Here is a 23,296-nt window from a genome sequence, read left to right as displayed (position 1 = left end):
GGCTTTTCCTTAAAAAAAAAAATTATAATTGAATTAATTAATTACAAATTTGGTGGGTCCAAAATGAATGTTTTGTTTATCTCTGTGGAAGATATCTGATGTAACCTTTTTTTAATGAAAATCAATAAGGTAATCATAAATCATAAGATCCCGCTCCATCAATAAATCAAAATAGCAACATTGATACAACATGAAAGCAAGCTAGACAGCTTTTTCAAGTCAATCATGTGAGGATATTCACGATTATCCCAATAATGGATATTCACCATAATCATCTTATTGTGAGTGTTTTTTATTCGCAATAAAATCCTTTATCGTCCCATCCCTATTTTGGAGCAAAATACACTTCAGTGCCCACGTTCATCGTCATAAAGGAACATGTCACCTATAGTGCAACGATGTGGCTCATTAATGTGTTTCTAGCTCTAGGGATGGTTTTGGTCTTTTCATGAGATTTGTTGACGATTTGACATTTGTAATGTCACTAGACTTATCCTTGAATTAAACACCTATATTGAGTGACTTCAGGCTGCCAATTAACTGTCATGTCTCCAGTATAGGAATAATCCACTCTTGTTAAATTTGCTAGTCTGAAATAATTCGTGTAAAAGTGACTTGAAATAGAACCGCTGGGGAAGAACTGGAACCAATAACAACCCGTCTTGTCCGACTGTAGCAGCGGCTCGTGTAAAACGGTGTTATTAACTTCACGGCAACTATGCAAATTCACATTTATAGAGCCTGTTTGTAATTAAGTCTACATTTCTACCGTAGGTTTGTTGTGAGCTCAAGATAGCCTCATTATGTGTCATGTCTCTCAGATCAGGGTGAAGCTCTTTTAAAAAAAAATTAAACCGAAGTGCAATTGAAGCCGATTGAAAAGACAATCCTGTACACAGATTATATATATTAGACGTCCAGCGTGAGCACAGTTGGTTATTTCTCTACATGATTTTAGTTGAATCCTTCCTTGAAGTTTTGATCAAAGAGATGATACTGTATATTTTATACTGACTGAATCGCATCTATTTTCTAAAATTGGTTAAAGGGATCGTGTCTGAATAATTTCAGTGCTGATATATATTTTAGTATTCTCCAAGTGTGGAAGAGTTTTTCACTTCTAACTGTCGGACTAGATACAATTTCAGGGACCATTTAACGTGATATATTCATTAAACTTTCATTAGTTTATTTTTCACTTCACTGTTTAACTTTTTTTTTTAATCTTTATGTCAGTATTTTCTTTGTTATTAAACTCATTGTGTTTTTGACTTGTTGTTTCCTACCCCAATGAAGTCCTCTACAAATATTTGAACTTGTTTTCATGGCATGTTGTCAAAAACAGTTGCACTTAAACGTCCAGAGGATCAAAACAAACGGTGGTTTGTACACTAAACCAGTAGATTTAAAATAAACAATGAAGACAGTCAAACTAATAGCACAGCTAAAAATTGTATTTTGTACTTTTGAAGCCCTTACAAAGACGCATTTATTAATATCCCAATAAAGAAATATCTTGGTAATAAATCAACCAGTGACAAATGTGTTTTATTTACGTTTGAACCATTATGGAGGATAACAACAACATGGAGATGGTCAAGAAGAAAGCGTACAAAAAAGGTGCAAACAACATTTCTAGTCTGTTTAAGTGGTACGCTTAAAGCTCTAATGATTGTAAACATGATGTCAGTACGGTAATTCAAAAAATAATGTGTACATACAAAGCAAATACACATAAAAAGAAGGCATCTCTTTAGTGTAATTTATTAATGATTAAGTTTCATTAGCATAATTATTGGGTCGTCATTATGGTCATTTGGAGATGCACTGATGCATGGTCCAACTAAGGGTGTTGTTTAAAAAAAAATGGTATGTGTTTTGAGTTTCTAACCTCAAGATCTATTTAGTATCTCTTCTGGAGCTTTCGCCCAGTTGACATGGAAATATGGATGTTCAAATTTCCATTTTTTTCTGAGTATTTTAAGGATTTCTCATCCATGTTGGTGTCGAAGTTCATTATTGACATTAAAAACAGAAGTTGACAAACCAGTTTCACTTCAATTTAGTAGCTGTTCTGGAGCTTTCTAACATATCACATGATCTTCATCTGCAATCTGTTTACAAAATGTTTCAAATATGAACATTTAAACTTAAACTTTCAAGACATCATTGGCTGAGGAGAAGTCTTGAACATTTACTAATTTGTTGATGAAGATCTTGTGATATGACTGAAAGCTCCAGAACAGCCACTAAATGGACCTTGAGGTGCAGATTGTTTTGTCAGCTGCTGTTTCCAAAGTCAGGAATGAACTATTAAACAACTTTTTTTAATGGAAATCCTTTGAAATGTGATCACCTGAAATGAGCAAATTCTTATCTCGTGATGAAGATCATGTGATAGAAAGCTCCAGAACAGCTACTAAACTGAAGTGAGACTGGTCAGCTTCTGTTCCCAATGTGAAGAATGAACTTTGAACTTTCACACCAACATGGATTGTTTTGTCAACTGCATATATTTTGATGTCAGTCGTTTATTTTTACGGACAATATATTGTGATATTTGTGTTTTTGTAATTGTTTTTGTATGCTGCTTTACACAACTGTCAAACATTTTGTATTATTTTTATTACATTTTTAGACTTACCTTTTTAAGAAGGTAAGTAGATACTATGGGTAAGAAAATATCAGATAATATGGGCTTCTGTGCATCACTAATACACCAAGTTTCCTGTTAATTCTTTATTAAAAACGAATTTTTAAAAACCCTGTTGTTTACAAATGCATGCTCAAGTGCCTGTGAGTGTACATCTTTTCCAGGTCTTTCCAGATCTTGGATATTCTGTATTAAGCGTGACCCCATTCAGACCCCGACCACCACCACCTCTGATGTTCAGGCCAGCAGGAGAGTGAGTGCCGGCAGCAGGCAGAGAGCCGCTCGTCCCCAGCTGAGGGCAGCAAAGGACCCGGCTCCGTTACACAGGTTTGTATCACAGCAGATGTTGGTGTAGTTGAAGAAGAGCCCCGTGGCGTATTTCTGTCCACTCACACCACACTGGGACGGGACTGCACAGCTCTTCTCGTACATCGTCACTTGTAGAGCGCCTATGAGAGAAAGGAGGCGGGTTTGTTTACGTGCATGCAGTGATGATGGGGAGATGGACAAACAAATCTATGGAGACAAAGAAATGTCATAATAATTTTAATTTTAAAAGCAGCTTAATACCTTCTGTATCGGCCTGAATGTTTTCTCTGGAAATTACATTTCAAAATGTTGGGGTTGTATTATACTGAGGATTATATTGAGTTGCTTTATGGGTTGTTTGGAGCCTTAATGTTAAACCTACAGGAGTTTAACTAGGTGACTGATAGGCGTGTTTTGAATCCAATAAATGACTGACGAGTGAAGACATGTGGAAGAGGCTCCCAATGTTTCACGGCAGAAACTGACTATAATAAAAGTATAAATGTCTTATATTCAGGCCAATACTTTAATTGCAAAATTGAACCACTACTGAATAATTTACGTTAAATTCCAAAATGACTGAATTCATAGTATTGTGATATTTGACTTGGAAAACAATCTATCTGAATTTATGTGCTTTGAATTCTCCTACATTTTAAGTTTGGGAATTTCAAAAACGTACTAGATTTACTTTCTAAATATACGGCTAAAGTTAAGATTTAATATAGAAAACTTAATTGTCCACAGTTTTCAGTCGCCCATCTGAACTTCATATGACTGATTTAAGTCAGGCTTCATTGATTAAGTTTAAATGTTTTATCTCGAAAGTTGGTGTCTGAACATAATCAATCCAATTAAAGCAAATTTACTTTTTTGATTATTTTTTTTTAGATCAGAAAATAAGCACTGGAATATATCTATTTTAATATTGGAAGCTTGAATAAATAAATATAAATTAATAAATAATACATTGCACAACTTTAAATGACCTACTGGGGATTTCAAAAAGGGGGAATTCATGCAACATAAAATCAGATGGATGGTTTTCAAAGTATTTTGATGCAATGATTCAATTTCACAATAAGATATTTACATTAGTTGTTTTTAAAACTCAAATCCTGACAAATTTGTATAAAAAAAACCCCATTAATTTAACTCCATCTCGTGATGTTTAGTGAAGCATTATTGTGTCAGTGCTACTGCTTAATTCCTTTCACCTAATTTTATGAAAGGCAATATATCTGAAATCATATTCAACATGTTGTCTTCTGATAAAAAGATATTCTAGCACTGAAGACCCCGTCTCAATTTGCCAGAACTTTGATGCTGTTGACAAAATAACCTTCAGAGAATGGGAGTGTTTTGGCGGGGGTTTTTTTGTTTTGTTTCTTAAATCTCAGTCATTTACCAAACTGTACACTGTGAATGTGGGGACATCAAATGATTTCTGGGTCAGGTGTTGGAGGAACGAGGATGCCCGAGCATCTACGGGTTATGGTGCATGTCAAAAAAAAGAAAGAGGGGGCTTTATCCTCTGATGAAACACAGTGAACGTTTCGCTCCACCCTCAGAGCCCAGAGAGCTATTTTTAGAGATAATTTGATGGCATCACAGGCTTTAGTGAGCTGACAACCAGACTGATGAGAAACGGTGCTGATATCTGATCCTTCGAGTCAGTCTTTTGTCTCGTTTTGTTTTTACACTTCAAGACAGGATCAGAAGGCGCTGAAAACCAATCACAATAAATAAAAAAAGCAACACAAAGACTGTTAATACTTCAACAATTATATATATTTTTTATTATTTTGGCTCTGAAAGTTACCTGGATAATTTTGCTAACTTAAACCAGTTATTTTTACATCAGTCTTTGTTGCAGATTTGATTGGTTTCTGGGTTTTCCTCAGGAAAATTTACCAGATAACTCAATAAACTTGCCTCTCAGAACTGGACCCCATATCCAGGATTTACAATAAAACTCTGACTATGAGATTTAAATGCAGCTTTAAGAGCATTTTGCCTATATTGGGAGGGTAGTGATGGGATTGTAAAGGACTACAGTTTCTACACAGTTCTTTGGGTGTACGTGTAAACGGCCTTAAATAAAGATGATAGTCAGCACTTAAATTTAATAGCTACTATTTCTCTTCAGATCCAAAACAAAACTGTCCTAATACATACAGTATATGCAGACTGCACTGCTGTACTGTATGTTTCTCAAAGCTGTTCCCAGACAATGCTCAGTACAATGAGGCTTTGTCTGCCAATTTGTGATCATCCTGCCCCAGATTCTCAGAAAATAATCTCATCTACAGACACAGAAATAAACTCTCACACACACACACACACACACACACACACACACACACACAGATCTGGACCTCACCCCGTCTTCCCGTAGCAATACTGGACAGGCAGCGCTGCCCGGCTGGACATTCCTGAGGAAACTTAAAGCAGTCCATAGGAGAGATGGCCGGGAATAGACAGGTGTAACAGGTCAAACAGGCTGAAGGAAACGATAGAAGAAAAAAAAATATTGAGAAACTAGCCTGATCGAATACTGACATTGATACTTGAGACTTCTAAAAATCTGATAATGATGTATCGACTGGCGGCCCCTGTGGACAAAAACGGTAGTATTTCCACGAGCACCACCGCCTTGTGTCGTAAAAAAAGACGCCAAAAATTAAATTCTCTAAAGAAAAATCTCCTCCTGCCTCCTTTTAACTGTCTAACGTACTACTCACTGCGTAACTTAGGCTCTTTCGGTCTGCATGTCGTAAATTCTTTTGTCTGATTTTGAAGGGAATCTGACCTGGTGACAGCCATTAAGAATAACTACATAGGAATAGACTATCTTCTCGCTGATGGTCTTGTTGGTTTATGTAGATCACATAGAGGCATCAGTATTAAATTAATACTGTTTAAAAAACAGCAAAAACCTCTTTGTCTTAACGTTAATTACAGTTAAAATAAACTTGTCAGTGCTCTCTGGGTACAAACTATCTACTAAAGAGACTGTTAATATATATATTCAGACACCAATTTATTGTTGATAAGCTAATATTGTCCAATATATTAGCTGGACGATTTATCAGTCGGGCAAGACATTCTGCAAAATGGAAAAAATGCAACACGTTCTCATCCCAACTCGTCGTACACTGACGCTTTATCAGAGTCCTCGGCGTCACTTTTCGGTCGCAGTAACCACATGCTTAACGTTGTTAATTAAACAAAACCACTTGCTTAGTTTTAGGCAACAAAACCACTTAGTTAGGTTTAGGAAAAAAACAACATGGTTGGACTTAAAATTATGTTCGTAAAGTGGAAATGAGACTTAACGTTGGGAACACGGGACACGAACGATCAGCTGATTGTAAAGTGAAACTCTGGAACACGGGACACGAACGAACAGCGGTCTCCTGGATGAAAGCCTCGTGTTTGTTGGGCCCATCCACCTCCCCTTCTTTCACTCTTCAAACTACGTCACCACAGCACTTTCTCCGAGCGTTTACTGTTGCCGCAGATGGGATTACATTGTAGTTAATTGAAAGCCTGATGCGTCTCACGCAGACACTAAAGGTTACCTTGTTTCACACGCCAATGGGGATGACAAAGCGTTGGTAACTTACGCTGAAAACAGGCTGTAAAATGTTGGATCATCTTTGACTGATCTTAAACTCATTCCAGTTTGATGGACACTTAAGCGGGACTAAATCCTTATAAATGATAAAAAATATATATATAAACAATAACACCTAGTATCACTAAAGAAGCTGTAAATACAAAAACCTTACAACGTCAGGAAAAACTTTAGCACTGAAAACAACTAAAGTGCCTCAAGTATATAAGAAATGAGACATTTCAGTTTTAGTAGTATGTCACTGAAAACACATTTTACAATAAATTAAATATTAAATGCCCTTCCGTAATAATTTCACTCAGATTAACTGGAATACATACCTGCCAGAGGTAGACAATACAGGAGTACAATCATAACCTGTGAACGAGACATGATGCTTCCAGTAAGAAGTCCTCAAATGGTTTTCAGTTAACAATTCAAGAACGTCCAAATCTCCCTCTCTTGGGACGTTACAGCTCTCTGATCAAACTAACTGCTGATCAGATACGTCTTTTTCTTCCGCTGATAAAATGGCACCTTCTCAAATGTAGTTTGTATTGTCAGTTTTGTCAGAGTTTTTCCTCTTTATGTCACTTCTTGTCTTCTATCTTTTGTCGTGAATATCCATGTTACTCAGGCAGTCAGCGTCTCCTCCCTAAAACTTCCAATTGAATTTAGAGCGGTAATTATGATCAGCTGACATAGTTAAAGTCTAAGAATGAGGTTTAGGTGTTGTATTTGGTAGGCATTTTGAGCCATGGTTAGGCATTGACCTTGAATAGTTAAGATTAGGCATTGACCACGAATGGTTAAGGTTAGGCATTGACCTTGAATGATTAAGGTTAGGCATTGACCTTGAATGGTTAGGGTTAGGCATTGACCTTGAATAGTTAAGGTTAGGCATTGACCTTGAATGGTTAAGGTTAGGCATTGACCTTGAATGGTTAAGGTTAGGCATTGACTTTGAATGATTAAGGTTAGGCATTGACCTTGAATGATTAAGGTTAGGCATTGCCATCGAACGGTTAAGGTTAGGAAGGATAGGTCATCGGGCAGCGGGTCTCATGAGAGTGTTTCCAAGTTTTTACAAATTTTTGCAATTTGAGGGGTACCTTCTAGACACAACCCAATGGCTCCTGTTGGGGTACGGTTACACTACTTGGACAAACCTCACACAGAACTGCAGTACACCGTAATACTAGAACTGGTAGTAATAATAATGGCAATTTGTTAAGTTTATTTATTTTTATGATTACATTTACTAATGATTATTTCGGACGGTGGTGCACGGTTGCCTGTCGTAGCATAGCAAGATTTTGGTCTTTTGCTATATATGAAAAAGACAAAAAATAATAGACAGAAAGTCGACAAGAATCAACCAAAATGACCCTCTTAAAACACTGTTTAGAACATAAATTAGAGAGATGAATTTTTAAATTGAACCATGCAATAAACAGATCAAATGTGAAATTTTGTGATTTAGTTTTTTGTTTAAATAGAGAAAAATTATAGTTTGGTACAATTCTGTCTCCAGCCTTGTCCTCAGTGATCTTGCTTGAAACTATCTGTATTTGTTAAATAAGACATTAGGGTGTTGTGTGTGTATAGGCATGAGACAGCAGCTAGAAAGCTGCTAAGAAGTCCGAAAAGACAGACGGCACTAAAGTCAGCACAGTGGAGAAAGAGTCAACATCTTAGAAAGTGAAAGAAACACAGAGAGAAAGAGAGGAAGTCAGCATGTCAGTGAGTTAGAGAGTGAGGCAGTTTAACTGAATTATCCTTTAGGGCGTAATAGGAGACATGAGGGCAGCATGCAGGCAGGACGGTCTGCTGACAGCAGTCTTGTGATGGAGTGAGCCAAGCGGGCTCAGACTGAATAAGCTGTTTACCAGTTGATTAACTGCACCGCACACAGCCGAAAAACCTGAAAAAAACTCCCTTAAAATGTTGACATCCTCCCGCTAGGTTCAGAGTGACACAAACAAAGAATTTTCTTTAGTTTCTCCTGTAGTATAGGTTTGTTTCTTTTAATCAGGATGATATGCTGTATGCTGAAATGATCAGTGGGCTATGACAAGTCATAAATATCATTAAGCATTTATGAATTGTCACGCTCTTTGACGTGTGTGTGGGTGTGTTTGTTGATAAAGCAATAGATTTTTGAATAGAGTTTGGTTAGCACATCTGTCCTTTTATTCTCAAATGTGCTACTGATGTTATTCAGCTTTTGCATGAGCTAAGAAATACTACTTGTTTGTAGGTTCACATATATGCATTTTTTTTTTAATTTGTATTGATGATGTTTAATAAAATAAGTGTTGTAAAATAAATTATTTAAAGGTCCGATTTTATGCTAATTTTCAGGTTCATACTTGTATTTTGTGTTTCTACTAGAACATGTTTACATGCTGTAATGTTAAAAAAAAACTTTCTTTTCCTCATACTGTCAGCCTGAATATACCTGTATTTACCCTCTGTCTGAAACGCTCCGTTTTAGCACATTGCAACAGAATTGCAACAGAATTGCAACAGAATTGCAACAGAATTGCGTTGCTAGGCAACAGCTTGGGTCCATGTGTACTTCCTGTCAGCTGATGACATTCACATACACTGCAACAGGAAATAAACTGGGACACATTTAGAATGTTTACGTTTAAAACTGTGTAAAGGGTCTAAATATTGTATATTTGTGACATCACGAATGGGCAGAAATCCTGACATCTTGTTTCAAATGCAGAGTTTCTGAATACGGGCTGTGTGTATTTCCCTTGTGGATTGAGTGTTTCGATACTTTCACAGTATTTATATAGGACTTAAGCCTGCTTTATAATAAAAAAAACATGAAAATCTCACTTTTTTATAATATGGGACCTTTAAAAATATAGTTGCAAGGTCCAACACTTAACACAATGAGTGAAAAAATACAAAAACTTAAACTGACATATTGTGAAATTGAAATGCAGATTAGGAAAGATGACCTAAGACTGGTTCTCAACTAGGGTTTTTGGGTGGCTTCATATCATTCACACTAACTTCAGGACACACAAATGTTGCGTATTGCTTCTGTGTGTGGAGGAGAGTGTTTTTTTTACAGACAGTGTGTTTAAACCTGCTGATGCTATATTTGACCGGGATGGTTTGTGTGCTGACTGAATGATCTCCATAGACAGATGGTGTTCTTTAATCCTGTCTGTGCCCTCTACCTCCCCCCTCCCATCCAATCGTGCTGCTTTATGAGTCAAAAACGTGTTTACTTACGCAATTTTAAATAACTGCCGTACAAACCTCGAAATATCAGTTGCCAAATTTCAGCAAAAAAAAAAACAGTTTGATTACTGGACTATTAATTGTAAACATGATGCACAAGAAAGCTGTTTCAAAGGATTCAAAGCTTTAGTATCTGATGAGGTTAACTTGTTTATCCAACAATCTCAACAGTGTCCAACATCATTTGACCCACATTTCAGGAAAAGCCAGATTATTTTTTTGTCATGTCACATAGACAAAAACAGACAACGATGGCTCAGTAATACAGCATATTAGGTGTTTAATCTCTGATGACTTTGAACAGAAGGCGATGAGAGGCTCAACCTGGTGAAATACATCAACTGTGAACCTGATAATGTTTTTATAGGACCACTGTGGGAGAGGTCACAGCACAGCGCACAGCAGACAGTCCAAGTTTGTATTTAATATGCAGATGCAACCTGGCCTTACGTAAACAATTCATCATGATTAAGGGGAGAGGAGGAGTCCCTAATCCTAGAAAATTTCATAGAAATACTCCAATCCGTCATTAATTCAGTGTCTCAATACGAGGAAAGGGTGTCAGAGTAGGTTTATGTGGCAAAAATAGGATTTCATCAGTGGGGTGGATCAAATATGAGTCCGGATTTTGTTACCGTAATGCATATTACAAAAAAGTCATAGTATAGTATGTCATAAAAAGGTCACAGTACAGTATGCCATAAATATATAGTATAGTATGTCATATAGTACGTCATAAAAAAGTTGTAGGATAGTATGTCATAGTATAGTATGCCATAAAAATATAGTATAGTATGTCATAAAAATGGCATAGTATGTCACAAAAAAGTCAGCACAGTATGTCATAAAAGGTCATAGTATAGTATGTTCAAAAAAAATATAGTATAGTATGTCATAAAAAGTCATAGTATAGTATGTTCAAAAAAAATATAGTATAGTATGTCATAAAGTCATAATATAGTACGTCATAAAAAAGTCATAGTATAGTATGTCATAAAAAGGTCACAGTACAGTATGCCATAAATATATAGTATAGTATGTCATATAAATATAGTATAGTACGTCATAAAAAAGTTGTAGGATAGTATGTCATAGTATAGTATGCCATAAAAATATAGTATAGTATGTCATAAAAATGGCATAGTATGTCACAAAAAAGTCAGCACAGTATGTCATAAAAGGTCATAGTATAGTATGTCATAAAAAGTCATAGTATAGTATGTCATAAAAAGTCATAGTATAGTATGTTCAAAAAAAATATAGTATAGTATGTCATAAAAAGTCATAATATAGTACGTCATAAAAAAGTCATAGTATAGTATGTCATGTCTTGTTTTCTCTCCAGGTGAGTGCAGAGTTCCCTTCATCAGTGCCATTCAGCCACCAGGTGTCTCTCTCTCCTCCACCTCTCCACAGTGGAGGGGTCCAATAGGTCCAACATGCCTTCTGACTCCCCACCAGTAAATTACGCCCTTGGATCATAATATTGTCGCTTTAAAATCACATTGTAACATTAGTTGCATCAACCTCACAGTTATTCTATAAAACCGTGTCTGATTTAACGTTGGATTAAAAGAAGATGAGAACTTAATTAAGTTATCTTTTGGTAGTGAACTTGCATATAATAATAATAATATGATAAATCACTTTAAACAACAGAGAGCATGTTAGTGATTTTTGCACGCACCGGTATTGATTACCGTTATGTTCAACCACAATCAATATGATATTGACAGCAGCTGTGGAGACTCAAATCAACGTTGATTGGATCCGGGCAGGACGTGTTGGGGGATGGGGGGGTGAAGGGATGAAAGATGTGTCAAGCTGGAGTTAAATACTAAAGAAGACAGGAAGTTGAGAGATTTATTTTTTGCTTCAATGACCATTGTATTTTTTGTATTTTTTTTTTTAAACAGAGTTTATTTCTGAATTTTGTTAATACAACTCTGACAATCCCACCCACCCCCCACACTCAAAAAAAAAAAACAAGTGTACAAAAATGAATATAAATAAATAGATAAATAAATAAAATAAAATAAAAATAAACATAAATCATGATAAATTGTTAGAGGTCTAGGACAGTACACCCTATCATCTAGGGCACTGACATGCATAAAACAAGCATAGGAGTTAAGCCGAAGAGTTGAACACAAAGACAAATCAGGGGTCCTTCAAATGTTTCGTTTGAAATATTCCTGGTCAAATATATACACACATATACTGTATCCATATATATATATATATATATATATACATACATATACATATGTGTATGTATATATATATATATATATATATATACATATGTATATATATATATATATATATACACATACATATACATATATATATGTACACACACACACACACACACTATTGTATGTATATAAAGTGCACTAATGCACTATTTTATGTAATTATCTGACGGACACTTTGTGCAATAATCTGGCAAAACTGTAATCTGGCAAAACTGTCATCTCATCAATATACATATTGTATTTTTATATTTTATATTGTATTATCTTTTATATTTTTTATATTTATATTGCACTATCTCTTTTTTTTATTGTATTATCTTTTCATTAGCACCTATGGGATTGTCACAATCTAATTTCGTTGTACTACACAATGACAATAAAGGGCTTGAATCTTGAATCTTGAATGAAATGAGATAACATAGCTTTAAAATTACAGTCAAAAGATAGGATTACTTGTAGCGCTCTTATTGTGAAATCCACAACCGGAAGTGTGCATCGTCCCTCACAGTCCCCAGCTTGACCTGACTTGTATTTGTTGGCCAGTTGGTCGCAGCAGATAAAGACAACGGGAGAATAACGGGAACTGAAGGGTTTAGAAATTATATTAAACGCAGAAAAACGTGGCAGAGCGTGTGGGAAGCTGTCACACTCAAAAGAGGTAAGATAAAAGTCTATATTTAAAGTTATTTGAGTAACTTCTGGGAGTGTTATTGTTGGTGATAGTTAGTAAGATGTGGAGCATCTGAAGTATTTGTGAAGGAGCAGAGAACTGCTGGGCGGTGCAGCCAAACTACTCAAGATGTTTTTACTTCTGGGCTGTGCTTCATATTCATTATTGCAGCTGGATAATTACGCAGTTGAAAAATACAAATGTTTGTTACATTGCAAAAACATAAAATAGTGCATTAGTGCAAAGTATATTAGGAAAAATAGTGTTTTTCCACCACAAGGTATCATTGACCTCATTATCACTGAGTGTCATAAAAAAGTCATAGTATAGTATGTCATAAAAGTAATAGTGTACTATGCCATAAAAAGGCATATATATATATGCAATATAAATGTTTGTTACATTGCAAAAACATAAAATAGTGCATTAGTGCAAAGTATATTAGGAAAAATTATATTTTTCCACCACAAGGTATCATTGACCTCATTATCACAGACACAACTAAATGTTAATTTAAGCACGTTTAACTGTGATTTAATAGCTTAAAAATGTCATAGTATAGTATGCAATAAAAATATCATAGTATGTCATAAAAAAGTCACAATATAGTGTGTCATAAAAAAGTCATAGTAAAGTATGCCATCAAATTTCCTAATATAGTATGCCATAAAAAATTCACAATATAGTATGCCATAAAAAGTTATAGAATAGTATGTCATAAAATGTCACTCAAAAATAGTTAATTTAAGCACTGTTAACTGTGATTTAATAGCCTAAACTTGCAAGTAAGTATTCTTAATATGTGCTGCCTTATAACGATAAAGGAGGACGGTCTGCAGGACAGATAATAATGCACACAGTGCACTTTCATAGACTAAGCTACTGGAGTTACCCTGCACTATACTCATTTTTAACAGTCTCTTCTGCACTATATCATTACATGTTTTAATAGTCGTGTATCACAGCTGTTACCCTGCACTATATTCAGTTTTAACAGTTTTCTGGTATATATTTTTTTTGTACTTTGCACTACTAACTTTTTTTTACTGCCTTTTTACTAACATGTTTTGCATTATGGAACTGTGATGCTGGAAACTTGAATTTCCCTCTGGATCAATAAAGTTACTATCTATCCATCCATCCATCCATCTATCTATCTATCTATCTATCTATCAAAGCACTTGTTGCATAAGTTATGAAGCAGATTTTAGGAAACATCCTGTGTGGAAGTCCCTTTCTGCAGCCTCACAGTGGGCGACTGACTGCTGTGAGTTACAGGGAAGATGATGAAAGGGCAATTGTCCCCAAATCCAACCCACTGCCCAAACATGGGAAGGCTTTGCAGCATATTTGCAGGGATGTTGAATAATGTTTCCTTATAATCTAACCTTGGACAATGCTCCTTTTTGTGTACTTTCAAACTGTGCTATCTCTTGTTATTTCAGCTGCCCTTGAACGTTTTACTGGTGATGATGCTGTGTCCTCTTGCAAACTAACAATCACTACTTCACAAAGTGCAATTCTTTAGTGCTTCATTTTAATCTCCAGAATAATGTTGTAGATATTTACCTCTACAGAGGAGGGGATACAAACAGTTGTTCTATTGTATCTGGCTTTGTTAATTAATGTGTCCATCTCTCTGTCTTATAGGCTGGGATCTTCTGCTTTCACTTCCTGGCAGATGGAGGAGTAGCCGATGAGGTACTGAATGAAAGAAGAAGCAGAGAGACAGGAATGAAGATGCTCTCTTGATCCATCATTAGCTCATTTTACAGTTTAGACTATACACATCTTTTCATTACCTCTGACTTGTCTTCTGGCAAAGCAAACTCATTGGCATCTTTGGCAGAACACCAATATTCCCTACCACTTTTTATAGACAATTAGTGTATTGTAATCATGGCAAACATGCGCCCATATGGCTGCTTCACCCACGCCGTGGTGCGGGGCATCCCAGAGACCTTTGGGAAAGCGGCGGGAGACGGCAGTGAGAACGGGGAGGCCTCGGTGGACCTGGCCAAAGCTCAGCGTCAGTTCGGCTGCCTGACGGGAGCCCTGAGGCAGAAGGTGGGCCTGCAGCTGATCGAGATCCCCCCTGACCCCGAGCTGCCAGAGAGCTGGAGGATAGAGGATGTGGCAGTCATCCATGGAGACACGGCGCTCATCACCCGGCCCTTCAAACAGCAGAGACGCAGTGAGGTAACACATTGGAGAAGAAAATGGCTTTAGTTAAGCTGTTTTTGCATCCTAATCCTCTGATGATGCACTTAATCTTGCTTTGTGTGATAAGTAGTAGCCATTTGTTTCAGTTCACATCAGTATGGTATGAGAATCATACTTCACATGTTTAAGGTGGCATTCAGTTGTATTTTGGAAACTCTGAGACTTGAGAGTAGACTGTGGAAACCACCTTTCTTAATACAAGAGATGAGAAACTCAGTGTATTCTTTTGTTGTTTGCCCTTTCGGTTTGATTTTGCAAAGCAATGTAATGCTTTTTGGCAGCTTAATCTTGGATGTCAGAAGTTCCGTTAGTACTTTATTTTAGAAGTCTGCAATTTCCCCCCCAAAAACATTCTGGAAAATATTGTGTAATCTGGTACTAATTATAGGGAAAATATTGGTATCACTCAAATGGTACATGTCCAATTAATGATTGGTTATGCTCTATTTTACAGGTCTGTAATATCCTAACATTTCTCTAGCAAGTTCAGTGGAAAGAACTGAGGATTGGGTCCGAACGGTAGACAAAATAGGATTTTCCTTGAAAGAACAGCTCTATTAAAACCCAAGAAAACGTGAATTAATTGTTAATGGAGAGTTTATTCTTCATATATGAGGAACTGCAAATTTCACATTTTTACAGGTGCAGCTATTTGTGAGGGAAATGTCTTTATTTTTTGATTTTTGTGTTGCTGGAAAAAAAAAAAATTCCTGACATGACTAATATATTTGGCTTGAGGACAGCTCTGATTACATACATGCTGAAAAATCAAACATTTTTACTCTATCAATTTAGAGATTTTACAAAGTAAAAGTCATCTAGAAATTTTTTTCCCAAAATAAAATCTCAATAAATCGTAATATTTAATCACAATACAAAAAATAATCAGCAACCAAGGATCGTGATGGTAACTAAACGAGAGATAAACATATTGTCCCAGCCCTAGCAGCTAACCTCCTGTACCCAGACTGTCTATTTTCCCTATAATTATGATGTGCCAAATTGCATGGTTGAAATTACAGGAAAATTACAAATTACTCCAAAGTTACAGATCTGTTTTTTTAGAGGTTCCTTGAGTACACTGAAATCACAAAACAATTATGTTTATGCTTTGAAACTTGTTAATAATATAATATAGATAGAGGGATAGTACAAACGGTGAAAAAGATATATGGAAAACTATGTCCATCCAGAGAAACGTGCATACACAGTTGAATTCTCCTACTGAATGAAGTTGAGCATGAGTGTTTTGCTTTTTCTACTCTTCATCTCTCCAGGTAGAGGCCGTGAGGAGGGTGGTGTCAGAGCTGAACCTGACCGTGGTGGAGATGGGGGTCGAGGAGGGGGACTCTGGAGTGGCCACGCTGGAGGGCAGCGACATCTTCTTCACGGGGAGGGAGTTCTTTGTCGGCATCTCGTCCCACACCAACCACAGAGGGGCGGAAGTGCTGGCAGACACTTTCAGGGTGAGAGGCGTGGAGAGAGGATGTAGCAGTGCCTGAATAGTTAGGAGTCCTTTAGCCTTTTCTCATGAATGCATGAGTCTGTAAGCAATAAAGCGTGTTAAAATGGGGTGATATACTTCAGAGAAACTTATCTAAAACCACTGCCAATAAATTAAATAACTTAAGTTTCAGCCAGTGCAACAAAGACGGTCTTCTCTGCCAAGATGTTTGTCAGAAAAGGAACCCAGCTGCCAAAGTGAGCAGGTGGCCATTTGCTGTGTTGCATTTGGGGAATTACAGTCTGTAAACGGTGATGAATGAGGTCGCTCTATTGGCCAAATAATGGCGACCACACAGTGGACCCCTCAGGCTCGACGCAACCCGCCCATTAGTATTGATTCCTCCACTTCTCTTAAGTGCATTTTACGCACTTCTGCTACTCATAAAAACACACATACTTTGGATCTACTCTTGTGTGTGCGTCTGGTATGAATTAGCGTAGGTGGGAGGGCTCGTGGTCATAACGGTGGATGAAAGAGGAAGACCAGCAGACCATCTACATCCACTGTATCATGTTTCAAAATTGTTACACTAGCATTTTGCATGCTTTTCCAATTGTCATTCATAAAATTCAAAATGTTACAAGAGCTTTTTACATATTTATAGCCACGCATTTATCATTGTAATGACGACACTAAGAGGTGATAGTGATAGTGCAGCCTCAGCTTAATTCAAATCTTTGAGACATATGATACAGACTGTCATCGTGGAACGTAATTAATTTTAGCACGCTAAGAAACTAATATAAAATGGTGAACATGGTAAATGTTAATCCTGCTAAACATCAGCATATTGGCATTGTCACTGTGAGCATGTTTGCATGCCGACATTAGCATTTAGCTCAAAGCACCACTGTGCTAAAGTAAAGCTTCCCAGAGCCATTAGTGTTGCTGTAGACTCTTAACCAATTTCACATTTCCAGTGAGGTCATTAATGACACTGAAACATCAGGATTTCATCACTGTTTTTTTGGAGGCTGTCTGGTATTTATGTTCAGCAGCTGCTGGTCGTAGACAGTCATTTAATGTGGAAGCCAAAAGACTATTTTTCATGTCAAACATCCCGACTATTTAAATGGGTTCTGTGTTTCCTTCTTGACAAGTTGGAAAAGCGTCAGCAACAACTTTTAAACAATGAATTCCTGAAATTTGAAACACTAACAATACCTCTTAAAACTGTTTCAGATCGGTCTGGCAGCTTGTTAAAATAGGGTGTGGCAGGTTTTACAGACTAACATCACAAAGTAACAACTTATTTGGTCTCGTGTTGTACAGAAAAAATAGCTCTTGTCAGAGAGGAACTTCTGTCATACCAGAGGCAGACAAAAGTTTAATCAAAACACCTTTATAGCCTTCTATAGATGATGTCTCTCTTGCCTTCCTTTAAGCTTACTAAAGGACTCCTCAGACCAAGTAGTGCCAACTGCATGACTGCCTCTGATCTTAACAAGAAACTCCAGAATCACACAGTGGTGTGCTTTGTGTCGATGTTGTAAAAGTTTGACGCTTGAATAGAGGTCTGCTGTGACAAAACTAAATGAGGGAACTTGTCTCGTTTGTTGTCAAAGAAACTTGGAGGGACAGTGTGTTTTATAATTGAACCTTTCAACCATCTGTTCAGGACTTTGCTGTGTCCACCGTCCCAGTCTGTGGTGTAAACCGACTGAGGAACATCTGCTCCATGGGAGGTCCGGACACCATCATCATCAGCAACAGTGAAGGGGCCAAGAAGACACTCCGGGTAAGTGTTTGCATTTACAGTAATTGTATGTGTATATGTGTGCATGTGGTGTTAATAAATATAAAATATTATACTATAAGTCTCCTGTTACAAGATTGCCCTACTGTGTGAGCACCGGACAGGCCTACTATTCCTTTTGAGGCGGCTGAAGCGCGCTTGACCTTCGTTCTTCATAAAATACTATATGTCATCTTTAAAGGGGAACCACGGCCATTTTCAAAATACATACATGTTCTTCCTATGGTCTAAGATGGCCCAAAAATATTAGTAAACACGAACAGCTTTCTACCAAATCCAAAAATTAGAGCGCTAAAACTAAATTTGATGTCATTAAGTATAAAGTCTGGAGCTGCTCTATACACAATGAATTAGGAAAGATGTCACTGAGAGCACCCAGGACAGTTCTGAGTATATGGGAACATCTTCTGTTTCACAACTGAGATCACTACAATAGAATAAAGCTTATTTAGGTATAAAAAACAAAACACTGATTCTGTGGGTCCATAAAATCAGCCTCCCATTCATCGTCTATGGAGCAGCTCAACACTTTATACCCTATGACAGCACAAGTTGGAGACTCCCTTCTCTGGTTTCTGGCTTTGAGAGGGAGTAGCTCATGTTCACAAATAGTGATTGAACTTCCCTAGGCCATGGAAATAACATAATGGAATTCTTAATTTGGGTGGTGTTCCCCTTTTTAAAGGAATAGTTTGACATTTTGGGAATACGCTTATTGACTTTCTTACAGAGTAAGATGAATGGATCAATATCACTCATGTTTAAGGGTGTTTCCCAAAATGATGAACTATTCCTTTAACCTCAAACTAATGTGGTCAGTCTCTATGCAGATTGACCAACACTATCTGCAGCTAATGTGCCACTTTAAAATGTACAAAAGCCTCATAAGTGATGAAGAATAAATTTCTATACTGATGACTTGTTATTCAAAATGATATGCAGTTAAATTAGATATTAGAAAATCATGTATTAGCCAGGCCCTAACATCTCTGAACGGTCAATATCGACCTGATTACATCGTGTCTGTGTTTCTCTTCCCTCTGTCCGAACGTGAACTGCACACATCATTTGTTTCCTAACTGCTGAGGTCATATTAATAATAGCACTAATGTTGCCTTTGAGTCTGTGTGTAATGCTGGGCGTGGTCTGCTGCAATACGTGTGTGTGGAGCAGTCAGGGTGGTGCACAGTTAAGTGTGCATGTGTGTTTGTCTCCAGATGATGGAGCAGCTGACTGACCACCACTATGAAGTGCTCACTGTTCCAGAGGAATCGGCAGCGAACTGCATCTACGTCAAAGGTCCGTCTAAACACAACTTCCTGCTCCACCGGCCTGCAGAGGAATGTCCCGACAGCGTCTCCGTGAGTACAGCTGAGGATTTAGATTTTTATTGCATGCCTCAGGTTCAAAAAGAGACTCATCTTTGTAAAATGAAAGGATTATGGCAGCATTGTTTTATTTGTATCTTTGGCTGGGGGACTCACAGGAGACTAGAAAAAGGATAGTCAAAACCAAAACTGCAAAGATCAACATATCCTAACTATAAGTATGTAGTTAAAGGGATAGTTTGGGTGTTTTGAAGTGGGGTTGTATGAGGTACTTATCCATAGTCGGTGTATTACCTACAGTAGATTGGCACACCTCCAATTTGGAGAAACAGACAGGAGTTATCACACGGAAGCAAAGCAATGTACTGCTGTGGACGGGGCTGGCAGCAAAACATATTTTTACCACCTAAAAGAAAGTCTCATCTAAAAAAAATCAATATTATTTAAGTGTACGCTATATTTAGAATATTTTTGCCAGTTTACTTTACCGTGAGACAGCTATACACTCTATGTTTACAATGGGGAACTGAGGTTATCTCTGCTCTCGCCAAAGCAACCAGACTCCATTGGGAAAAAAACTAATTTCAGCTTGCAAAACATGGGAGTTGCTGCCTCAATCGATTAGTTTGTTTGTGCTCCTGTGTGACTTTGGTTTGTTCGGATTTGAAGGAACTGGCCTTCTACCTCCGAGAGGTCAAGGCCCAGTTACGTGCTGGTTAATCTTGTGTGACAAAGAGAATTTCCAAACAGACGGGTTAAAGCATAATAATACAATTTATTCCGAACAATCAATGTTGCATAAGTAAAATAAAAGAGTTTACAGATATCTGGATCCAACCTACGTGTCCCTGACAACATACAGTGCATGGGTCAGTTCGCGAAGTCTGAACCCCGAGCTATCCCTGATCCAGCCTATTCATGGTTTACACAATATTAATATTCATGAGCTTATGGCACGTGATGTTTCTGCTGCATGTCTTCTTCTTGGTTATCTCTTTCTGACTCCTTCCTCCCTTTGGCCTTGAAAAAAGAACAGAGCATGCCATCCTCCCTGTCCTCGCAAACACTTCACACACAACAAATCCAACAATCAGGTTATTGTAGGTCATTGTAAGCACTTTTGTACATAATAAATCCAACAGATTCCCCAAAGTCGCACAATAGCACAAACTAATTGATCGAGGCAGCGGTAGACCAGCAACCCACATGTTCTGCAAGGTAAAATCAGTTTTTTTTTTTTCAATGGAGTCTGGTTACTATGGCGAGAGCATAGACGGATACAACGGCTTCAGTTCCCCATCGGAAAAATATTCTAAATATAGCATACACTTTCACTGATATTGATTTTTTAGGTGGCTAAAATACATTTTGCTGCCAGTCCCGTCCACAGCATTACGTTGCTTTGGTTCCGTGTCAGTACTCCTGTCTGTTTCTCCAAACTGGGGGCGTGCTGACCGTCATCTACTGTAGGTAATACACTGACTATGGATAAACACCTCATTCAAAACACCCAAACTATCCCTTAAGCTCCAAAAACACTGGATCCTATAGTTCTACAATGCAACCCAATAACACCTTTTATTAGACCATCTCTGCCTGGTAACATCTGTCAAACTCAAAATAGACTACAATGATGTGAAGTCTCCAATCCTAGATAACCCTGAAAACCTAATCTGGGTTATTATAGGTTTTATACAGCTATTTTCACAGGTTGAGTAGTGCTAACCATGACAAGTAAACTGATCTTCATCTGTAGAATCAGTTGATTGTCCTTTTAATGTCCATGGAGAGTCTAAACCTACTATTACATTTGCTATAGTCAGAAGCCATTTCCGTCTTAAACCTTAAAAACGTCAACATACTATAGGTCAGAATCAAGTTATTTCTGAAGTAGTTTCTCTCCATTGAACTTTATGATTGATGATCAAAGAAAAGAGAAAATGAAGAATATTCAGTCTACATTATTAGCCAGTAACTTTATTCCAGTACAGTTGGTGATACTGAGTGTGTGTCTGGATGAGTAACTTGTTTCCTCTTTGCAGGCTTTCCAGAAGCTACAGGACTACACCCTCCTGCCTACAGCCTGCAGCGAGGCCTCCAAATTGGGAGCGTCTCTGTCCTCGCTCTGCCTGCTCATCAACAGAAAGCACACGCATTTCTGAAAACACACTTCTAACACGAGTATGTTACAATGTTTACCTGCACGTTCATGGTGTGGTGGAGGGGAACCAAATCACAGAAACACTTTCCACAATGTACAATTCTTATCTATTTATTTCTGGGGGAAAAACACTTGATACCACATCTGTATGAGATAATATGACCCAACTGTAACATCTGCTAACTGGTTTACTCTCAAGCTGATTATTGGCACTGCTGCCCCCCCCTGCTGAACACACAGCGCAGCACGCTGGCTCCCTCACAAAACTTTTAACTATAAATAAACCACTAAATTCATCTGTAGTTTCACACTGTTCTAACTTATGACCACGACTTTTCTGTAAACCACCACTAAGCTCACAGATCACATTAAAAGAAATGTTAAAGATATTTTAAATACCACATAGAATGCAATTTAATATTTATTTTACGATCGTGCCAGCCAAAGTATGAAGGAAAACCAGTGGGGATGATATGGCCTAGAATTCAGTTTTCCAGTACCTCCCAGTTGACTACAACAATTTCTAATGTGACCTGGATAAGCAACATAAAACAGATTTATTAAAGTCTATAATTGCCCATTTTAACTAACATTACTGCTTGGGGTTCAAGAGGCAAAAATGTTTACTTTTGTTAATTAAATTCAGGACTTTAATGCTTCGAGGAACCAATAATCAGTTTTTAAGACCAGCAGATACCCTGTGGTACCTAAATTTGTCTGCAGATTCTTGACAATGTACATCTCCTTGATACACAGGTTATGTATTTCAAGTTTGTCTTTTTGCTAACTGTCTCAATTACAGGACGTGTAGCTGCTAAGAATAGAAATGCAGAGTTTTTTTTAAGTAATCATTTTTAGCTTTGTGTGTGAATTTGTAGCAAGTAGTGATGCCAATAAAATTGTAGTAATCTTGTGTAATTGATGCCTGTTCAATGTCCAAGATACTAAACATACACTGCTGTGAAAAAGTATTTGCCCGATTTCTTATTTTTTTTTGCGTATTTGTCACACTTAAAGGGACTGTTGGTAACTTTGTAAGCGTATAAATGTAGCGGGTCGTCACATATGCGCGTTCGCGTGTAGCCGCTTTACCCTCCTCCTCTGCCTGCTCGCCTTCACTCAGACAGAGCGCGCGTTCTTGCTCAGCTCGCTCCACCTCTAGATGTGAACGCGCGCTCACTCCACACTGCAGAAGAGTTAGTTTAGCTCTGAGAATATCTAGTGAATGCACAGGGGACGTTTGTGCAGAAATAACTGCTGCAGTTCCTCCAGACCAACAGAGCTTTCCCGTGTCTTGTGAAGTGACGGAGCTCTGCAGAGAGTTACGTTGTCTTCTCGTTACCGACCGGGTGCCGGTGTCTCCTCTGCTCTCTCTGGCTGCGGGCGGCGAGAGCAGGGAGACACGCTGCAGAGCCCCGCTGCCTCAGCCTGCACTTAGGCAGGAAAAGCCAACACTAGGATCAGATCTAAATCATGTTCATGGAGAGACCTTTGTCTAGTCAGCTGACATTACTGCCAAGCAGCTGAAATATAGTGATATTGTGG

The 23,296-nt window shown here is 37.6% G+C and overlaps 2 protein-coding genes across 2 annotated transcripts; one reads left to right on the top strand and one right to left on the bottom strand.

Annotated features, from left to right (window-relative positions):
* Positions 1–1,377: 1,377 nt before the first annotated feature.
* On the bottom strand, positions 1,378–7,152 carry LOC119502797 (prostate stem cell antigen-like). The gene is made up of 3 exons (XM_037794005.1): positions 6,923–7,152; positions 5,346–5,465; positions 1,378–3,102 (listed from the first exon to the last, which is right to left on the bottom strand). Exons 1-3 carry the CDS (start codon positions 6,972–6,974, stop codon positions 2,891–2,893), a joined length of 384 nt encoding a protein of 127 aa, XP_037649933.1. The 5' UTR covers positions 6,975–7,152; the 3' UTR covers positions 1,378–2,890.
* A 5,457-nt stretch (positions 7,153–12,609) lies between these two features.
* ddah2 (dimethylarginine dimethylaminohydrolase 2) lies at positions 12,610–22,136 on the top strand. Its single transcript, XM_037793995.1, has 6 exons — positions 12,610–12,764; positions 14,427–14,975; positions 16,277–16,465; positions 18,125–18,244; positions 19,480–19,623; positions 21,633–22,136. The coding sequence occupies exons 2-6, from the start codon at positions 14,676–14,678 to the stop codon at positions 21,750–21,752; spliced, it is 873 nt and encodes a 290-aa protein (XP_037649923.1). The 5' UTR covers positions 12,610–12,764; positions 14,427–14,675; the 3' UTR covers positions 21,753–22,136.
* Positions 22,137–23,296: the final 1,160 nt, after the last annotated feature.

The sequence above is a fragment of the Sebastes umbrosus genome, chromosome 15, assembly GCF_015220745.1.
Source record: "Sebastes umbrosus isolate fSebUmb1 chromosome 15, fSebUmb1.pri, whole genome shotgun sequence".
Lineage (NCBI taxonomy): Eukaryota > Metazoa > Chordata > Actinopteri > Perciformes > Sebastidae > Sebastes > Sebastes umbrosus.
This window is presented reverse-complemented; position numbering and strand designations above follow the sequence as displayed.

What these genes read in the sequence shown, in the direction of transcription:
- LOC119502797 (XM_037794005.1), bottom strand. Translation starts at nt 6,974, where the DNA reads ATGTCTCGTTCACAGGTTATGATTGTACTCCTGTATTGTCTACCTCTG. An exon ending in GTATTGTCTACCTCTGGCAG is followed by an intron (nt 5,466 to 6,922) that starts GTATGTATTCCA and finishes CGTTTCCTTCAG; the next exon opens with CCTGTTTGACCTGTTACACC. An exon ending in TATTGCTACGGGAAGACGGG is followed by an intron (nt 3,103 to 5,345) that starts GTGAGGTCCAGA and finishes TTTCTCTCATAG; the next exon opens with GCGCTCTACAAGTGACGATG.
- ddah2 (XM_037793995.1), top strand. Translation starts at nt 14,676, where the DNA reads ATGGCAAACATGCGCCCATATGGCTGCTTCACCCACGCCGTGGTGCGG. An exon ending in TGCTGGCAGACACTTTCAGG is followed by an intron (nt 16,466 to 18,124) that starts GTGAGAGGCGTG and finishes CCATCTGTTCAG; the next exon opens with GACTTTGCTGTGTCCACCGT. An exon ending in GGGCCAAGAAGACACTCCGG is followed by an intron (nt 18,245 to 19,479) that starts GTAAGTGTTTGC and finishes GTTTGTCTCCAG; the next exon opens with ATGATGGAGCAGCTGACTGA.